The following is an 18,369-nucleotide window of genomic DNA, read 5'->3' as shown; positions in this document are numbered from 1 at the left end:
TTCTACGTCCGACTGTCCCTTCTGGACTTCACCTTCAACACCAGGGCCCCAAAGGCGACCATGGAGATGGTGGTGGACTTCAACACCCACGTCCTCCCTTGCACATCGAAGGAGCAGCCGTGGCGGAAGTGATCTCAACCTGGAAGAAACATACAAGGAGATGCCACCTGGATTTCTAAATCTCTTTAAAACAACACGTCTAAATCCTATTTTTAAACTCACGACTGCTCTTATCAGCCTTACTTGCACAACAGCCTTAGAATGTTATGACTTGGACGCGAGTCGGACCGTCTCGTGTTGCTTCGCGTGCTGCGACGGTTTAAAAAGAAAAGTTCATTGTGCGGGTAAACACGCCCACTCATACCGAAACTGAAAGTAGGACTACAGGACTCAGGACTCAGGCTCAGACCATCGAGCAGAGCAGAAGAGAGAAGAGAGTCTGTGGTAAGCACGTCTTCTGTTAACGTTGTTGTTGTTGTTGCGGTTGTTGTTGTTGTTGCGGTTGTTGTTGTTGTTGTTGTTGTTGATGATGATGATGACCACGTCGATACTGACGTTTTGCTACATTATCGCTAAACTACCGTGTTTGCCCTGATTTCTCACGCGCCTTGAACGCCTCATCGAACACCCAACATAATTTCTTTAAAATTGCAAATACAAGTGCCGGGATTCTTGCTGTAGGTGAATTAAACTGCGGTTGAAACCCCTCAGAGTCTCTTGAAATAGATGGATAGAAATGCTTCGATGGAGCAATGCTGCGTTTGCGGACGCTTTTGTGTGGTTTACGGGACATTTAGAGCCGATCACGAAAAAGGCAAATTAAAAAAAATTCAAAAATCTCAAAATCTGATGCATCATATCTGTAATGCAGATTAAGTGTTTCATTCCCAGTAAGAGCAATTCCTTTTTGTGAGTTTTCACATCAACAAACGATCAGATTAAACAGCAATCGACTTCTTTCTACCTTCAGTAAAAACAATAATGATAAAAAAATATAACAATAATAGTAATAATAGTATTAATGATTTCTGAATGGAGAGTTCTGCATTGCGAAAACGTCTTTGTGTCTGAGCCACTCCTTGAGGAACTAACAGTCCTTGTAACAAAACCCCACGCACTGTAATTCATACATGAGACTAGATTGTGAGTTTCCATCACAGTTGCCAACAAGGACTCAAACTTCCTTTTTCCTGCCTTGTTCCCACAGCACAGTTGAACCCTTGCCCAATGCTTTCATGTGCACCATTTGCTTTGGCTCAGATATGTATCAGTCTGCTCTGCAACATTTTTGGCTTTGAAACATCACTACTTGTTCAGCCAGATGATGATTCAGGAAAAAATCCAGTAAATTGCGAGACATTTGTGGTGGACTCTGGCTTTGCTGTGTTGCATCCTCCGCATCTGGTCTCCACACAGCTGCAGTGACTGTATTCAGACTGCATTTTTAAAGAATGACCTCTGCTGATTGTGCAAGTCAGAACCTTCCTTTAGTTGTCCTTTGGGGTCGAACTCTCAACCCTTCTCCAAACAGATCCCTGGCGCCTCATCACCTCCGGCCACTCCGGAGATGTCTTGTTATCCCTTATATCCTCATCCCTCCCTGTCCGCTGTCTGCACCGCATTGGAACTCTCGCGTCAGCTTTCCTCACTTCCGAGCAGTTTCTGGCATAACTGGAGCTGCAGGTTAGCAGATTGGCAGTTCTAATTCCTTTATAGGAACAATCCTCTGTTTTTATGTGTATTTAGTGACGTCATTCATTATTTCCCAGCATCCATACTATCTGCCGACCGGCTGGAATGTTCTGGTGAGGCGCTGATTTAGTTTTAGTTTGTTTTTTTGCTCTTGCTGGGTTGAAAGCAAAAGCAACCAAAACCATTCCAGTCTTACCAGAAACACCTGTGAAGGAATGCTTTGTATTCCAGCGATGACGGGTAGGAAGAGGAGGAGTGGGTGTGTGTGTGCGGGGGTGGGGGTGGGGGGTGGTATCATTCTTCCTGTTCACTTTAAACTCTTTAACTTCCCTCTCACCTTCAGATTTATTCTCAGTTCTCGCGCCTGGTTATTGCTTCGAGTCAGCATGTCCTTCCTTGGCGTCCTCTTCATCTTCGTAGCCATTGGTGGCCCCGTGGGACACGCAGGATGTAAGTTCTGTCGCAAGTTGGGCCTGCTCCTGATCGGACTCAGTGTCCCAGTCTTTAAAAAAAACAATTCCTCTTTTCCAGCTTTTATTAGCCTGCACTGCAGCCCTGAAGTAAACGCACAGTACGGACAGACGTCTGTGCTGGGGTGCAAGATCAGCATCTCCAAAGAGCTGAAAGACCCCAGGATCACCTGGTTATCGTGGACGAAGGAGGGTGTCGAAGAGCCTTTATTGTATTATAAAGAAGGAAAATTGAAAGCCGAGCCGGGATATTCCTTCGCTTCGCCTTCCTGGAGCACCAGCATGGACGTGTCCCTGCGCATCGCCAACACCACCCTGCAGCATGAGGGGGAGTACACGTGTGGCGTCACGGTGAACACTGTCAATGGAGAAAAGACGAGCAGCCTTATAGTCACTGGTGAGCGTCCTTAATCCTATTTTATTTTCACTGCACCCCTTCTGGTTTTTGTCCAGATATAGTCGTGATCTAATCAGGAAGGCCTGTTTGGAGACGAGGGGACTTTTCCCTCCAGTATCAGGCATGTTTCTGTCTGTGAGCTGACTTTCTGTTTCAGTCTTACTCCCATCCAGAGTATTTTGGTGCTGCCAAGTTCCACACCATCAATAAACCATTATGGGATTGGCCTCTTTAATTTCAAAGGCACAACGTTCAGCGAAATGGCCGTGTTGACTCTTTTCTGCTTCTCTCTGCAGCTAAATACGGAACGCCGACCATCACCTCCAGACCGAAGAAAATAACCCTTAATTCAGGCGGCACCCTGGAGTGCCGCGCCAGCGGCGGCTACCCGGAGGGCCAAATTCGCTGGTTTGATGAGAATGGAAAGGAGAAGACAGATGATGCCAAAATGTTTGCAACGCCGATGGACGGGGGACTATTTCAGCTCTCCAGCAGGCTGAGGTTGCAAAAAAGATCCATCTCCTCCAAGTATAACTGCACCGTGTTCAACGCCAGCGGCGGACTAGACGGAGAAGTCACATGTGACTTCACATGTGAAGGCACATGTGAAGTCAAATGTGGGCCTACAACGGGAGGTACGAGTTGTTTCAGGCTCCTTGGCTCAGTCCTGCTTTTGTCAACAACAACAACATCATTTTCTTGCGTTTGCAGTTTGAGTTATGGTGGCTGTAAATCTGTGACCTTACATAAACCCTAGTCTTAACTAGATGGAAATAAAACCCAAGCACAAGTCTGATCACCCAGCTGATAAGCAGAGTAAATCGGTCGCTCAAATCTTGAGGAGGAGGTGTTAAAAATAGAGAGATGGACCCAAAAACAGCATCATCATCTTATGACAGCATGTTCCACGCTTTTGTTTTAGCTCTTCCTTTTATTCGCCCTGTTTTATTCAGAACACAAATCGCCAGAAAAAGAGCCGCAGCCTGCAGCTTACAAAATCGTGACTCCGCTGGTGGTGATCGGCTCCTGCATTGTGGGACTGCTGCTGGCGCTGCTGGTGTGCCGGCGGAGGACCCAGCAGAGACAAAGTGAGTACCAGCATGAAAATCCCAGATTTCAAAGATTTACTAAAAGCATTGGACACAGAAAGGAGGACCTGAAAAATCTGCTGTTTGTCAAGTCAAGATTGTAAAAGGAAGCGAAAACAAATTGGGCCTCCAAACTCTCTGAGAAAAGCAGTATCGCCTTCGATTAATCTAATCTAGATTAATCTAGAGTCTAGTTTAAAATAGGACATCATATCCGAGGAACACTGTGGCCAAGGGTTGCGTGATTTATAGGGTGTTCTGCGTACAGGTGAAGGTACTAAACAACAAAGGTAAGTGCTGGAATAATCACAGGTGGAAAAACCTGAACGTGGGAAAGTACGTCATTGTTTCCATCTGAGCGGAATCCAGTCCGTTGCAGCCTTTGACACACATCGGCGGCACGAGAATGTGAGCCAGGAGCGTATGAAAAAGGAAAAAAAAGCTGCTTATGTGTCCCTGCATGCAGAGGAGTGAGAGTGGGAGCTGCCCGGTGTTCTGGCCCATCGATTTGCACTGAAACAAAGTTCTTTGTGTTTTCCAGACTGTTGTCATCATCAGACATACGAGGCAGCGGAAGAAGGTTTGTCTAAATGCAGATGTTTGGCTAGATAATGCAGCTCAACTCAGTGAGCTTTGGTTAATCCCTTTTTTTTCCCTTGCAGTTGATGTTAGCGAGGAAGACGAGGAGGCGGCAGTGGTATGTGACTCTGCACCCTCGAGGATTGAAAGTGTTTATTTCACCACAACAACGTTCACTTTCTCCCTGCAGGAGGATTAACATGGGGTATGAGTTCACCAACTTCTCAATCCCTTCCCCTCGGACTGTGAAGACTGTACATATGCAACAGCAGCGACATTATAGCAGTTTTTATTGGAAATCTCCCCTTTTTTCATGGAACGTCACTTTTGCTCTGCCCACACACTGATTGACAGATTTGGCAGCTTGGCAGCATCAGAAGAAAACGTTGTGTTGTGTGTTTGTGTGTGTGTGTGGGGGGGGGGGGGTGGGTGTATTAACTGGTGTTTTTGTAATGAAAATGACTTAAAAAACGAAATGATTGTAGCACTTTTAGCACCTTTAATCACGGAGGAGGGAGGGAGGGAGGGAGGGGGGCATCACGCTTTATGTTTAAACATATGTGACACTATTTAGAAGAAGTGCAATAGTGCAAAGTTAGATTAGCTAATTTCAGGGCCGACTTTCATTGCCCGCTGGGGCAACTCAGGCTAATGTGAGTCGAGCTCCAATTTGGTTTTGCACCTTTAATTGTCGTCTTTAAACCCGAGTATGTTCCCAGATAGTATCACATGTTGGCCCCGTGCAGTGGAATAAAGGTCAGACAGCTCTGGCCCCCACAGGTTTCAGATCCTTTCTTTTACGTACTGAGAAAGTCCATCTGATTGTTGCAATTTGCACTTCTCCAAGAATATGCGTGGGCTAAGACGAAGCAGGAATTAGAAACGCGACTCGGTTCCTTTTTTTGTGTTTGTCAGACAAACACAGACTGGGCTTATCTTTATGATCTTCTGGCTTTAAGCAGAGGCCCCGAGAGAGCTCTTTTATTTCCTCATTGCCGCCAATACTCTGTCCTTTGAAACGCGGGACAAAACCGCGCTTATGTGTCCAAAGTCTCAACTTTATTACGAAATGATTTTAAGGGCAGTCACTGGTTTGGAATATTTTCCATTCTGATGGCTGCTGATGACTGTAAGACTATGAGGAAATGAAAAAGAATTATTGTCTATGAATCTAGCTGTACAGATGTGTGAACATGTGTTTTATATCTCTAATGTGTGAACATTTAAATTCTGTGTTTGGTTTGGTTGAACTTTAAACACTGTGCACACTGGTAATCAGTGACCAATGATCACGTCTCAGTCCCCAATGATGACATCACACACAGATTGTGCAAGTCAGCCACTCATTGGTGGAGTTATTATGTGATCTATTGTTGTTGCTGATAATCTGTGATTATATAATAAACATTTTCCATTTGGGTTTTATGGACATGGTTTTAGTTCTTTGAACTGTTCGTGTTCGTTTTCGTTTCTGTTTCCTTTTGAGTTGGTCACTGGATTAGATATTAAAGACTAAGCTAGTTTTCTTTATTTTCCCTCCTGGCTATCAGCCCATGTTTCTACAAGAACACTCACAACAACTTTCTATTTTCATTTTACAGTCGACTTGAAAAGCCTTGTCCTTCCCTCGCACGCCTCACTCAGGCCATCTGATAGTCAAGTGGCGTCGCAACGTGTTATCGTGTCTAGAGGAATGTGTATTTGGGAACTGGGCCAAATTGTGTTTATTTTTACAGCATCTTTATGCTTTATAGGAACTCTGGCTGTCCCCCAACAAGCAACAGTGGCAAAGAAAAGCTCCCCGTTAACAGGAAGAAACCTAGACCTAGTCCAGGCTCATATTGTTAGGAGACCCGAGTGTTTCCCCTCTCCTCCCCGTCTGTGTCTTCTCTGTTTCCCTTGATTGTCTGTTCTCAGGCTGGGCGGAGTGGCTTGCTGACTCTCCCCCGTCGGGCGATCGAAACACACCTGAGACAGATCTCCAGTCATTATCCACACATGCCGTTCTCCTTAAAAGCCTGATCAACTCTCCGCTCATCGCCGAATCGTTGTTAACCCCCCGTGATTGTCTCTCGGATACCTGCTCGCGCCGCAGACACACACCCAATAGGGCATTTGGGGTCTGGATTTGTGTCTGCAGATTGTCACACATATGGGGGGGGGCCCTTGCTGATGGCCAGCTGGGGAGAGAAGGAAGGAGGACAGATGAGAAGAGAGGGGTCAGAGGTCGGCAGGTCAGTGTACAGCGATGAAGTCGTCGGAAGCTTTAGATGGATACAGAGAGGCAGAAGAGGGGGAGGGACGCACAAAAACTCCACAAGAAAATGTGTTCATGATATTGGTAATAAAATGTAAGAAGTGGCGTTTAACAATGAAAAATGGCTAAATATGAACATCAAGGGCCGAGGAATGTATTTATGTAAGCACAATATTTACTGTAGGGTTAGGAAACAGTCAGTAAAAGAGCACACACTGTAACAGAAACATACCTGGAGATGTATGCGCTTTTTATAACTTTTTTTAGATGCTTGTGTGCCCAATTATACTGCCGTTGAAGTTTTTTTGTTTTTTTTTAAACAAGTGAAACGCTGTCACGCTGTAACACACCGTTTTGACCACAAGAGGGAAGCATTGCCGTAAATTCAGATAAATACAGCAGTGTTCATTTTAATTGATGCATTATTCCTTTCATCTGTTGTTTTTAGGCTCAGCTGTTTCAATTTTTTTTATATTTCCGGTTCATGTTTTGATATTTTTATTTATATCTTTTACCATCATTATCATCCTCTTCATGGGAGTGAAAACAAAGCCGCCATGAAATGCAGCCGAATAACTCAAAACCAATAATATGTAGCGTAAAGGATAAGGAATCACAGGACGCACGCAGTGTTGGTTGCCTCTCCAGCGAGGGGCTCGACCGGGGCAGATCCCGGGCTCGACCGGGGCAGATCCCGGGCTGCCCCGCGCTGCCAGCGCGTAAAGACGCGTCAGTTGCCGCCCCCTCCGCTCGTGCGCACACGCCTCCTTTTGAGCGTGCGGGCTCGGGAACACCATCAAAGCGCTCATTCACGAGCTCGCAGCATCACACGACCCTCGTGCGTCTCCCCTCCTTGCTTGCACTCGGCTGAGTCTCGCGCTGCGCACCAACTGCACGAGAACTACAGAACTAGGACAAAGTCCGCTCCGCTCCTTTGACAGGTAGACCGCGCGAGGCAGACAGGTGTCCTCTGACGTCATCCGCCCTGATTTTGAAGCATGAAGAAGAACGCTCATACAGGTAAATGTGTTGTTTGATATACGCAAATATTAAAGCAGTGTTTCTGTTTATAGCGCAGCTGCACGTGCCCTCTTTATTGGTCTCCATCCCGTCTCTCTGCCTTTCTTAACTCGCCTAACTGTCTCACCTTGCTCTTTACCGCTTCGTTTCCGGTTTTGGGGCAGTTTGTTTTTGTGGCTGAGCTTGGCCTGCACCCAGGGGGGCCACCTTGGGGTCCCCTGGCTATTAAAGTCTGACGTGACTCATCATCTGCCCAGATGTGCTGCGTGGCCCCTTTAGGCCCTGCTGTCCACACGGTTGTCTCCAGACTTTTTTTTTTTTTTTTTTAATGTTCGTGATGTCAGAGCGCGTGTGTCATGCGTGTTCTCTTGCCTCATACATGCATGGCACAGTGCATGCTGGAGTGAGTGTGTGCACCAGTGGCTGCATTATACAACACATCGGGCTGTGCTCTGCCCCATCCGTGTTTCTCGACAATTTGGAGCACAGGATGGGCTCTGCGGGGTAAAATAAAGACATTTTAGATCAAAGGGACAGAAAGATGGCACAAGCTGATCCAGAGATTTGTGATGAAGCAGGAAAAAATGGCTTATTTAGCATTTTAAAGTATGAGAGTTCCTAGAAATTTGTGAAGTGCGACTCCATGTGTGCGCCCGGCTTTTATTTCAGGAGCTTTAGCCGCAGCCGGCTGTTTGAAGGCTCAGATTTTTGCCACATTAGCTGTTCTGAAACCACGTCTACATGTTAAGGTAATCTTCCTTTCCACTTTAAAAAGTCGCCATACTGAAAAACGTTTTGTCTCGTACAAAATGGGTTTTGGGGTGCAGGCGGTAAGGAAGAACGCAGCTGATGAATAGTTTAGAGCGAGGAGACACGTGATTGTGTCTTTAAGACGCAGCAGTCTTAATCAGTCCTCCTACGTGACCTCGAAAGCCTTGAACGATACACGTATCTTCTGTGCGCTACTCACTTTCCCTGTGATTAAACTGCTAATTATGTTCTCAGGGATGCTTCAAGTATTATTGAAGGTATGCAGAATCAGAGCAGCCTCCTGGAGTCTTTAGCATTTGACCTTTGACCTCTTAGAGGCCAGAGACCCAGGTAAGGTCAAAGCGAACGCTCCACTTTGAGGAGCCTAATCGGCAAGCGTCAGATGCTGTTTCTGGAGATCCTCACGCGGACCGAGCGCCACCATACCCGCCACTTTTAAAGGCCGGACGGACGAGGGGGCGGCCACAGATATCAGCAGTCACTTAAAGGAGCAGTTTGTGCAACTTATTGCTGCATGGCAGGAAAATCGGGCTCCTCAAGGTTGTTATTGAAAGCTTTAATTGTCTAAATGAGTCTGATCAGAGTGGTTAGCCAAAGACCAGCGAGCACATTCACGCTGTGGTCTTTGATGGTCGGCTGACTGGTAAGACGCACGTTCAGAGAAGAACATCTTGACCTTGAGGTGTCACGGTCTGTGTCAGGTCAGAGCTTTTCATGGTTGAACTGAGAGGGAACCCAATTAGCATCTGTGAAACAATGCTCTTAAGTAGCCGCTTTTGTTCCGTTCCAAGGGAATGTTCTTGATGAGGACGGGTGGAGCATCTGTTTGAAGTGGTGCAGATGTGCTGCGGAGAGCTGCTATCATCTGTGCCGGGGTCACAGCCGGCTGGGAACCTCGCTGTGAAGTATTCCATGAAATCACCGCAGCAACACGGCAATTTAGCAACATGACCTAAAATGAAGCAGGTCATGGTTGTCCTCAGGATTCCCCACAAGCCTGGTGGATTTCTTTTCTCCAGTGTTTAAATTTACTCTGGGACCGTTGTGTTGTCGCCGAGATCGCTCGCAAAAATCTGTTTTTCATCAGGGCCCATGAGACCTGGAGCTTGTTGGGCTTAATGAAGTGAATTTACCCATGTTGTTCTGTAGTTTAAAATAAAGCAACCCTGAATGAACACGGAGGCCCGGTGCAGTAAATGGGCTGTTTTTTCCCCTCCTCCCCCTTTTCTCTTAACATCTTCCTACGCATGAGAGATCCCAGTCAGCTGGGCTATTTAGACTCATCGCTGGGTCAACATAGTCGGCTTCAGTACGCTCTTTTGGGATAGATAATTGCTCGGGGTGGTTGTGTGTCATTTCTTTTGGGCTGCATCCGTTCGAGATGAAAAACTGTGTCCTTGAAGCTCATGTGAGCCGATGAGGCTGAAGGTGGTGCTGGGTAGAAGATGTGGGGGTTGAAAAGACCTTTGCAGGGATGCAATAGTTTCCTTCATCTTCGCTGACGCAGTTTTGCCACGTAGGATTAGGTCAAATCGGATTCCTTAAAGTCAGATTCTTTCATCCGTTTTGCTGATTGTGCTGTGACGCAGGAGATAGCAGCCTGGCCTGCTGCACCGCTGGATTCCAGGGAGCTGCAGCAGATGGAGGGGGTGTCAATAGCTCTTTATTTCTCTTCAACAATAGTTCTTCTTGACTGCTGAACTAGATCCTCCTCTGTCTGAGTCATATACTGGCGTGTCTTGCTACCACATGGGCTACCGCTCTCTGTAAATGCTAAAGCTGCCTTTAGCGTCATTGCTGCTCCCTGCAGAGCGTCGATCTAATCCACCTCCTGAGATTCAAACTGCCGAAAATCTCAGGTTTGCATAATCCTTGGGCTTGCACACCTTCATCCATATGAAGCTATAAAACCTCTTTAAAGTGTCAAACCCTTCCAATCTCTCCTCTGATATGAGCTATTCAACAAAACCTCCTCCCATTCAAAGGCTGAACTTTTCCCCCCCATGGATAAACCCTCTTTTTTGCTCTTAGTGGATTCCTTTTTCGCCCACTACAGGAAGTGACCCGTGGTTCCCCCTCTGGCTGTCCTGCTTTTAGCTCTTAATGTGTCCGTCCTCATGCTCAGAAGAACGTTCTCCACGCTCGGTGGTCACGTGCACCTATGACGCTGCAGTGTCAGCTATAAATAGAGGTGGTCTATGATAATATTTCAGCTTAACTGAGCCATTCGCCCAGTGGCAGCTGGGATGGGCTCAAGGGTATGGATGGATGGATGGACCCCCCCCCCCCACAACTAACAAGGTGGAAAACAGGCCACAGCAGCTGCTGTTTATTGGGATGCGCCATCAGTCAGGAATGTTGTTCCCACGTGTACACTCAATCAACACCTGATGTTACGAGCAGATTGACAACGATCTAATTATTTTCCTGTGATTGTATGTCTAATCTGCTAGAAGCAGCTTCCACCGTGCTGGCAACAGAAAATAATTATCCGGACTCGTGTTTAACAAGTCCTCGCTTAGATCTGCTCTGCACGTGTGACGCATGTGTGCGCATGTATAGCATACGTAGCGTGTGCGGGTCAGAGCTGTGGATTTAGACATCAGGGGTTTGGCATGATGATTATAGGGGTCTGAGGCCATAAGAACCACAGGAACTCTCCTGTCTTCCATCCCCGGCCTCTCTCCCGCCTCGTCCTGCCTACCCAGGCTAATTTACCGAGACTGAGGTGGAAGCGGGCCTCCAGCTGATGCGGCTGTGTCGTATTCCTCATCCGCCAAAACACAAAAGCTTCCTTCCACATTCATCTTCATTTAGTTAGCTAATGTTAATCGGGATGAAATCTAGTACACACAAAATACTAAACACTCCCGACAGTCTGATTAGTCACGTTTAATTAACCTCGCATGAGTCCATGAAACGGGGCCGTTGTTCTCCTCGCTTCACCCCAGCGATTCTGGGGAAAATCCTCCAGTATGGGAGGGGGTTTAGAGCCACGCGGCGGAAGGCAAAGCCACCCGGAATTCTGCTCGTGTCCCAAAAGGAAGCAGACAGACAGCAGAGTCACACTGCAGCCACAGAGGTGCAGACTCCTTTACAAACACCTTTACAGCCTCAAAGAGCCCTCAAAAGTGTCAGAGCTGGAGAAGGAATCCGTATCACAGAATTCCCTAACAGAGCCGAGTAGAAGATTTGGTAAAGGGAGCATTTTCCTTTTGGCGTTTGAAACCTTTCTGGAACAAACCGAAAGAGTTTTTGTCTTGTTTGTTGTGCGAGAGCGTGTGTGTGCGTGTGTGTGTGTGTGTGAGCGTGCTTCCTTGCTTCACACACGTTTGCTGATGCATGCGAGCACGGGGTCCCGCTTTAAATCCGGCTTGTGCGGATGAGTGATGTGAGGAGTTGTGTCGTCCCTGTACACGCCCCAGGTTGGAAGTGTAGGCTGAAGCACTGGCAACCGTGGCAACGACGCACACGAACTCGAGCGGGAGAAGGGGCGAAGCGGGATGAAGACCAAGACGAGCGCCTCGTGGGGCGGCGATGAGGTCATCAGACGCTGGCCAGCAGCACAATATCACACCGCTTGCTCATTCCCCATCATTTCTTGTTCTCAGACGGGACTCTAAATCTGCTGCTGTTTTTTTTGGGGGGGGGGCTTCTGTTTTCACAGTCATCTGATTATCATGTTCAAAGAAAACCATGTTGATCTGCGTGAACAGGCTCCCAAAAATCCCAATGAACGGCCAGAGGCGTCACCCAGAAGCTGAAATTGCAGCTGTTTCAGGATGGACTCTCGTCATCTGTAACGTGCACAGTACCCAGATGGGCAGCGCGCACTCAAAAGGCCAACATGAAAGCCTCACCTTCCGTTGTGTGTCTGTAGGTTCTACTGGTGTGAGTTAATTTCATCGCTCCTTTTGTCTTCCCCTCCATTTACCCCGTTCACCTCTTCCCATGGCCGCTGCTTTTATCTTCTCCTCTGTTCCTTCTCCTTCATTGTGCATCACTGCCCCGCAGGCATCCCTTTAGTGTTGGCCTGCATGCTGGTGAGTTTCTTTGCTCCACTCTTATATAACTAAATTTAGCATGTTTGAGTCACGCGGCTGGGCAGAGGTCGCGCTCTGTGGTGACGGCTTACATTAATGTGCACCCCAAGGCTCACCATCCACCCTTGGTCAATTTTGGATTCTTTTTCATTTCCCCTGCGTGTTGGTGTGCCAGTCGTGCATGAGTGATCAAGGACACGTGCCCATCTGCACCTCATGACCATCTGTCTCATCTGGTGCGAATGTGGCTGTTTGGTTTAAATATATCAATGAAAGTGTGTGTGTGGTTTTACAAATCCAATGGTACTACCAGAGAAGTACTTGAGCTTCTGTATGACTATTTTGAAGAGAATTTGCAGGTGTGTGTGTGTGTGTGTGTGTGTGTGTGTGTGTGTGTGTGTGTGTGTGTGTGTGTGTGTGTGTCTGTTAATGATGGAGAAAGGAGGTGGTGAAAGGTATGATTGAGAGGGGCCTTCTTTTTGCACCATGTTTACCTAAATTATGTCCTTTACATGCTCAAACAACCTCATTTGTTCCACAACCAGCACTGTCTTGTTGCATTTTTCAGATTATTTCAAGAATTTGTGACGCTAAAACCTAAAACGAAGCAATTCTGTGGTGATCTGAGTGATAGAGAGCTATGTGAGTCAAAGAATGGCTTCGTGACCCTTTTAATTGTTGTGCTCCTAATCAGACATATTTGAATAAATATAAATAAAGCTGAAAGGTCACTGTCACTTTAGAAAGAGTCTGGGCCACCGGGGGGGAACTCTGGGGCACACTGGTGACATTTTTACCTGAATTCTCTCATCTTCTTAATCGCTTTATCCCTTTCAGGATCATGATCATGGATCACGTGCACATATATAGGTGACAGCTGGGTACACCCCTGCAGGAGTTTCCTTCTGTGAGCATTTGTGGGTCTGGTACCTTGCTCAAGGGTTCCTCAGCAGTGCTCTGAAGGTGTTCTGGTACCTTCCCCTACACACCTCCGAGACCAAGAACCCTCCGCTTCTCAGCCCAGTTCCCAACAGACTGAGCTACCACCTCCCAATATATTTATTTCCATATAAAAATCTATAGAAATGAAGCCGGAGGCTGTCTTACACCAGTCAGAACCGCCATCACTATTTTCCCATTTTGGATTATATTTTGTAAGTTCCATGCCGATCATCCTGTAAACCATCTTTCTAAGCAACCTGGGCGCGGTTGATTTCACGTTGATTTTTATATTTTAGAGATTTAATCGGAAATGTAAACACTCTTTCTGCTGTTATTGCTCCGTCTGGAAGACAGGGGTCAATGAGAGACATTCTCAAGGGGGAAAAAAAGGAAGAGGAAGCGATCCATTGAGCTGACATGAAAACAAAGATGGGTGTGTGCGGCGTTTTCTTGGGAGTTTCTCACCCAGATGGAGGCCAAGTGGTCTGAGTTGAAAGCCGAGGCCGGGGTTCAAGTGTGTGTGCCGGCTGCTTTAGTGTGCACGACGGGTTTGGGGGCAGATGTGCAGCTTATCAGGAGTGTGGCGTATTCGGAATTGAGCAACAAGGAGGTCAAGCGTCCACTCATTTCCTGAATTCGGCTGAGGATCATGCAACTATTCTACTGAATGTTTCCCTTCACTTTCGGTGAAAGAGGAGAGCTGGGATGAATGGAGGAGCAATCGAGGGGCTACATATGACGAGCACATGGCTGCGGCCGTCTGCAGCGCTCGCTTTTTACCCTGACAGGCTGAAGACATTAAATCTTGGAGGCAGACGCAGGAAAAAGAGGGAGGAGTGAGGGAGGGTTGAACGAGGGGGACAGGGTGACGAAAGCCGAAGAAAAGGGAAGTCTCCACGAAAGAAAAAAGGAGGAGGGAGGACAGAAAAAGCTACAGTTACATGTGACTTCTGGAGGTAGCCGATCAGTTATGGAGCGAGCCCGAATCGCCGGTAAGTTGGACCCTTTTTTGAAACTTGTGTGAAAACTTTTCCCGGCTGAGTGAGTTTGATCTGAAGGAGAGGTGATTTTACTCAGGCTGCAGGGGAAGCAGAAGTCAGCAGAATCCTCTCTGCTCCGTCTGTCTGTCTGTCTGCCTCAATATTTCTCCCTCTGTGGTTTATTCTGTGCTGTATATTTATTTCCAGCGAGCTGTCACCTCATCCATTTCCTCTTCTCAATGACGACTCAGCCACGGTTAAATTAATTGCAAAGTGCACCAGCCACGCTCTAATCTGGAAGCGCTCCCTTATTCCATCATCGGAGGGGAGACAAGCTGTCACAGAAGACTCCCCCGACTGGGGAAATCTAATCTTCCAGTGCAAAGTGGCAAACAAGCAAGCATGGACAGTTAATTCCTCGTGGCATCATCAGCGGACGTTAAAGCCGAGGCGCTCGGTCAGATTAATGCTGACTGACACAGACGGTTTATTTTTGGGTTACTAGTTAGTTGAAGTTGACCTTGGGTATCGTCAGATGCTTTGCGGACTCTCCGTGGAGCCCTGAACCAGACTAAAACACTCGGTAGCTTCTGGCTAAACGGCTAAGATGTGTTCCTCAGTTATCATTGTATCTGTTTTTTTTCCATTTAATTTCAGTGAGGAGGTTGTTTTTTGCTGGTGGAGCTTCAGTCTGGCCAGGCTTGTTCTCAGACTGCTTTGAGAGGATAAGGCTAATCTAGCATCCTGCAGTGATTAAAGCGTCATCTCGCTGATCCCTGCCTGACAAATTAGCCGTTAATTCAACCATTAATGGAGTAGCTGTGTAATATAGAAACAGGCATGTGACCACTTGGTGGCACTGTTGGCTCGTTCTCCATAGACACCAAAATAATCCTCAGCAATGAAACATCTTTGCAAATGATTAATGAGTATTATGATTATTTTTTTAAGCAAGGTACAAGAATTCAGTGAGGCTACAGTGTAGACTGACATCTTTGTCAATCATTCTTCACAAATGAGGAAGTCTTGCAAGGGCAGTTCTACTTCCTGCCTCCGGCCTGTGTTCTGCACTTATGTTTGGGCCAGTTGCCTTGACGACACGGATCAAACACAAGCACTCTTTCATCCATCCAGCATAGATGGGGTTTTCAACTTGATCTAACGTCATCTCGATTTGAGCGCCTTGAGAGTATATGTTCAGTTAACCGTGTGTGTCTCACATGTTGTCATGCTACAAGGGCCAGTTTGTGACACGCTGTGGCTTAAATGCAGCCAAATGAAGGGAAATTTAAATGTGGAAGTGGAGGAGTGACCTCTGATTATAGCTTTAATCATTTCAAATGCATTTACATTCATGCAATAGCTCTGCTGCAACTTTAACGCGTGGAATTAACGCGATTTCTGAAACACGTCCACAAAACCACAGCAGCACCAATATTATCAACTTCAGGTTCTCGCACCAGAACTGAAAGTGTTTTATATACTTTTAAAAGAAAGTGGAGGATGAGAGTGAACGGCTGGCCGCTCTGCCCTCCCGGCAACAGATAATTATTTAGCAATGATAAGTGAGGGAGCTGTGAAAACAGGCAGCGGGGGGGGGGGGGTTCAGGAAACACTGCGGGAAGCCCCACCTTCAGCCCTCCGGAGGGAGGATTTCTGACAGGTGAAATTATTCAATGTGACAGAAGCTCAGGCCAGGCGAGGGCTGATGGATGAACACGGCGAGGAGGCTGTTTACAAGTGGTTCCACTCGCAAATAAGGTGCAAACAGCAAATCAGGTTGTGTCAGAATGTCGGAGGGGAGCTTGCAGAGAGATGAATCGTTATTTTAAACTTTTGAACTTTCAGAATTATGATCGGGCCCTTCTAATTGCTGTAGCATTGCCAATAGCTACATAATTTCCTCCATGAGAGGTCGTGCTGATCGCTGTTAAAATCTCGTTACCTTGCAACCCCGTAAACTCGTATGGGCAAATACAAGGGGCACTTAAATGGAAATGTCACGTGACTTCCCAGCAGGTAATAGCCCAGCAGGTTTATCAATACAGCATGTAGGGATCTGTGTGAATGACAGGAAATCTCCCTCGCGGGTGAAACAATAAATGACTTAACGCAACATTGTGTGTATTCCCGAGGGAGTCGCCGTGCTTTCACACTAGCCCATAATTATTATTTAGAGGGTACCAAATCAGCACAACTCTGGCAACAGCGCTATGTGACTAAATGGCTTTGGTTACGCACATTCATACCACAAAAAGGCTTCTCAGAGTCCTGCGCCAACACACCAGTGTCTGCACTTGCACTCCGCACGTGCGTGCGCCATCGCATTTTGACGCCCCTCGGAGTCCATGCGTACATGCACGCGTGTGGTTCAGATGTTGATTCGGAGCTTTCCCCTCATTCTGCTGCTCTTTTTTTGCCCCCTCCGCAGACAGTCCAGAGTGTGTATCCAGATTTAGATAAATACACACTGGCTGGGGGAGGTGTGTGCTCCACACACTGCGTGTTTGGGTTTAATTGAGTCCTGTAGACAGAATTGCAGCATGTGGTTTTACAGCACAGCCCACTTGGGACTGCACGGGCATGGAGGGATACGTAAAGTGCACTGACACAGATGCCCGTCTAAATGTACGTCCACGTGTTCTATATGTTGCAGCTATGTAGACAAATGTTAACCAAAATACCAAATACAGTAAGAAGTGAGTGTGAGTGTGTGTGTGTGTGTGTGTGTGTGTTTGACATCCTCTGTTCTGCGTCTGGAGACGCCTTCCCAGGAGTTAAATGCACAGACCAGACCACCATCAACACATAGCATTATTCAGTTAGTTCCCTTCGACCTCTCAGGCGTTGGGCTGAGGGGGTGGAAGGTGGAATTCCCATCCTATAGTGCCCGGTAGAATGGCGCTTTTCATTCAGATTGTTGTTTTTTCCCGGGGTACTTAGGGGCTGTCGGGGTACCTCCTGTTTGTGAGGTTGGGTAATTGGCAGTATATCTTCTGGACACGTTCTGCGGCCCTTGTTTTAAATTCTAGACGACTGATTGTAAACCAGCGTTCTGCTTTTTGAACTCTCGATTGCCGCCTCGTCGGGGAGAAGAGGAAGTTGTGCAGACCAACTGACTCTTTCTTTCACCACTTCGCAGGTCTTTTCAACAGCGTCTCTTTCAGACAGCCTCGCTCGCGCGTCGCTCGCTCCCCGGCGTCCCCAAAGATTGCAGCAGTGCCAGATTTCCTGGTCAGATACGGCCTCCAGTTCTCATGCTCCTGTGTCACAGAGGGCAGGTTGGTGCATGAATAAACCCTCTGATTGCCCCGAGGCCTCATTTGTATATCTCTAATGTCAACTTTCGCTGGGAAGCCCTGCAGGCTGTGCTCCTTCTGTCGCAGGAGAGCAGCAACTCCAGGCGCGACTACGCTTTAATTAACATGCCAGTCGGTTTGTAGGGGTTGTTTACTCAAAGACGGAGCTTCAGAGTTAAACAGCAGCATCTCGTCGACAAGAGGGGGAAGCTTTTAACCCGTCCGCTGGCAGCACAACTTGTTTAACATGACGTAAACTGTTTGACCTGACGTCTCCTTTCAACTCAGACCTGAACCATTCTGGTCGGGGGGGCATCCTGGGGAATGACCAGGTCACTGTGAATGCTTGCGCGTGCATGTATGAGTGTGTGTTTGTGTTGGGGTGGTGCACACACACACACACACACACACACACACACACTCACACTCATATATACACAGGACATGAGGTAGAAGGGGGGTGTGTTCCTGGGCAGGGAGGAGTGAGCGAGGAGGCTCGCCTTGCCACTCTCTCTGACATCTAAATAGCCGTATCGGAAAGCAAGTGGGAAGTCAGGGGAAAATACGTTTGGAAAATTGGTTCACTTTGACTGTATTTTCGGAATTTGTTCCAAGAAAGCTCATCGAAAGTTCGACAGAGAACAAAAAATGTCCGGCAATCCACACTTGGAGGGAATCATTTCTGATTTCGAAGGTTTGTAATTTACGATGCTTCTTTTAATTAAATTGCAGGCAATTTATGACAAACAGCTGGGGGGAGGGGGGTAGAGAATGGGAATATGGGAGCACATGTGTCCAGTTTACCTCGTACGTCTGTGTGCTACCTCAAAA

General features: G+C 47.2%; 2 protein-coding genes across 5 annotated transcripts in view; both read left to right on the top strand.

Annotated features, from left to right (window-relative positions):
* Positions 1-425: 425 nt before the first annotated feature.
* Positions 426-5,655, top strand: zgc:174863 (uncharacterized protein LOC100136852 homolog). 2 transcript variants are annotated; one of them, XM_057034623.1, is made up of 8 exons: positions 426-444; positions 2,036-2,142; positions 2,224-2,559; positions 2,856-3,194; positions 3,513-3,647; positions 4,189-4,227; positions 4,310-4,344; positions 4,417-5,655. In XM_057034623.1, exons 2-8 carry the CDS (start codon positions 2,079-2,081, stop codon positions 4,423-4,425), a joined length of 957 nt encoding a protein of 318 aa, XP_056890603.1. In that variant the 5' UTR covers positions 426-444; positions 2,036-2,078; the 3' UTR covers positions 4,426-5,655. The 2 variants fall into 2 exon arrangements, with proteins under 2 accessions (XP_056890603.1, XP_056890602.1); XM_057034622.1 differs by lacking the exon at positions 426-444 and adding an exon at positions 1,911-1,951.
* A 1,598-nt stretch (positions 5,656-7,253) lies between these two features.
* Positions 7,254-18,369, top strand: part of septin9b (septin 9b) — a 39,986-nt gene continuing 28,870 nt past the window's right edge. The window contains exon 1 of one of the 3 annotated variants that reach the window (XM_057034605.1): positions 7,254-7,503. In XM_057034605.1, the coding sequence (XP_056890585.1) occupies positions 7,482-7,503 (22 nt within the window). In that variant the 5' untranslated portion in view covers positions 7,254-7,481. Of the gene's footprint in view, positions 7,504-14,049; positions 14,252-17,951; positions 18,233-18,369 lie in introns of those variants that run through there. The other 2 variants (XM_057034604.1, XM_057034603.1) reach the window with 2 other exon arrangements.

This window comes from Takifugu flavidus, chromosome 6 (genome assembly GCF_003711565.1).
Source record: "Takifugu flavidus isolate HTHZ2018 chromosome 6, ASM371156v2, whole genome shotgun sequence".
In the NCBI taxonomy this organism is placed as follows: domain Eukaryota; kingdom Metazoa; phylum Chordata; class Actinopteri; order Tetraodontiformes; family Tetraodontidae; genus Takifugu; species Takifugu flavidus.
This window is presented reverse-complemented; position numbering and strand designations above follow the sequence as displayed.

Excerpts from the sequence above, each read along its gene's own strand:
- zgc:174863 (XM_057034622.1), top strand. The coding sequence starts at position 1,926 with ATGACGGGTAGGAAGAGGAGGAGTGG. Across the intron at positions 2,143-2,223 it reads CCCCGTGGGACACGCAGGAT|CTTTTATTAGCCTGCACTGC; the intron begins GTAAGTTCTGTC and ends CCTCTTTTCCAG. Across the intron at positions 3,648-4,188 it reads GAGGACCCAGCAGAGACAAA|ACTGTTGTCATCATCAGACA; the intron begins GTGAGTACCAGC and ends TGTGTTTTCCAG.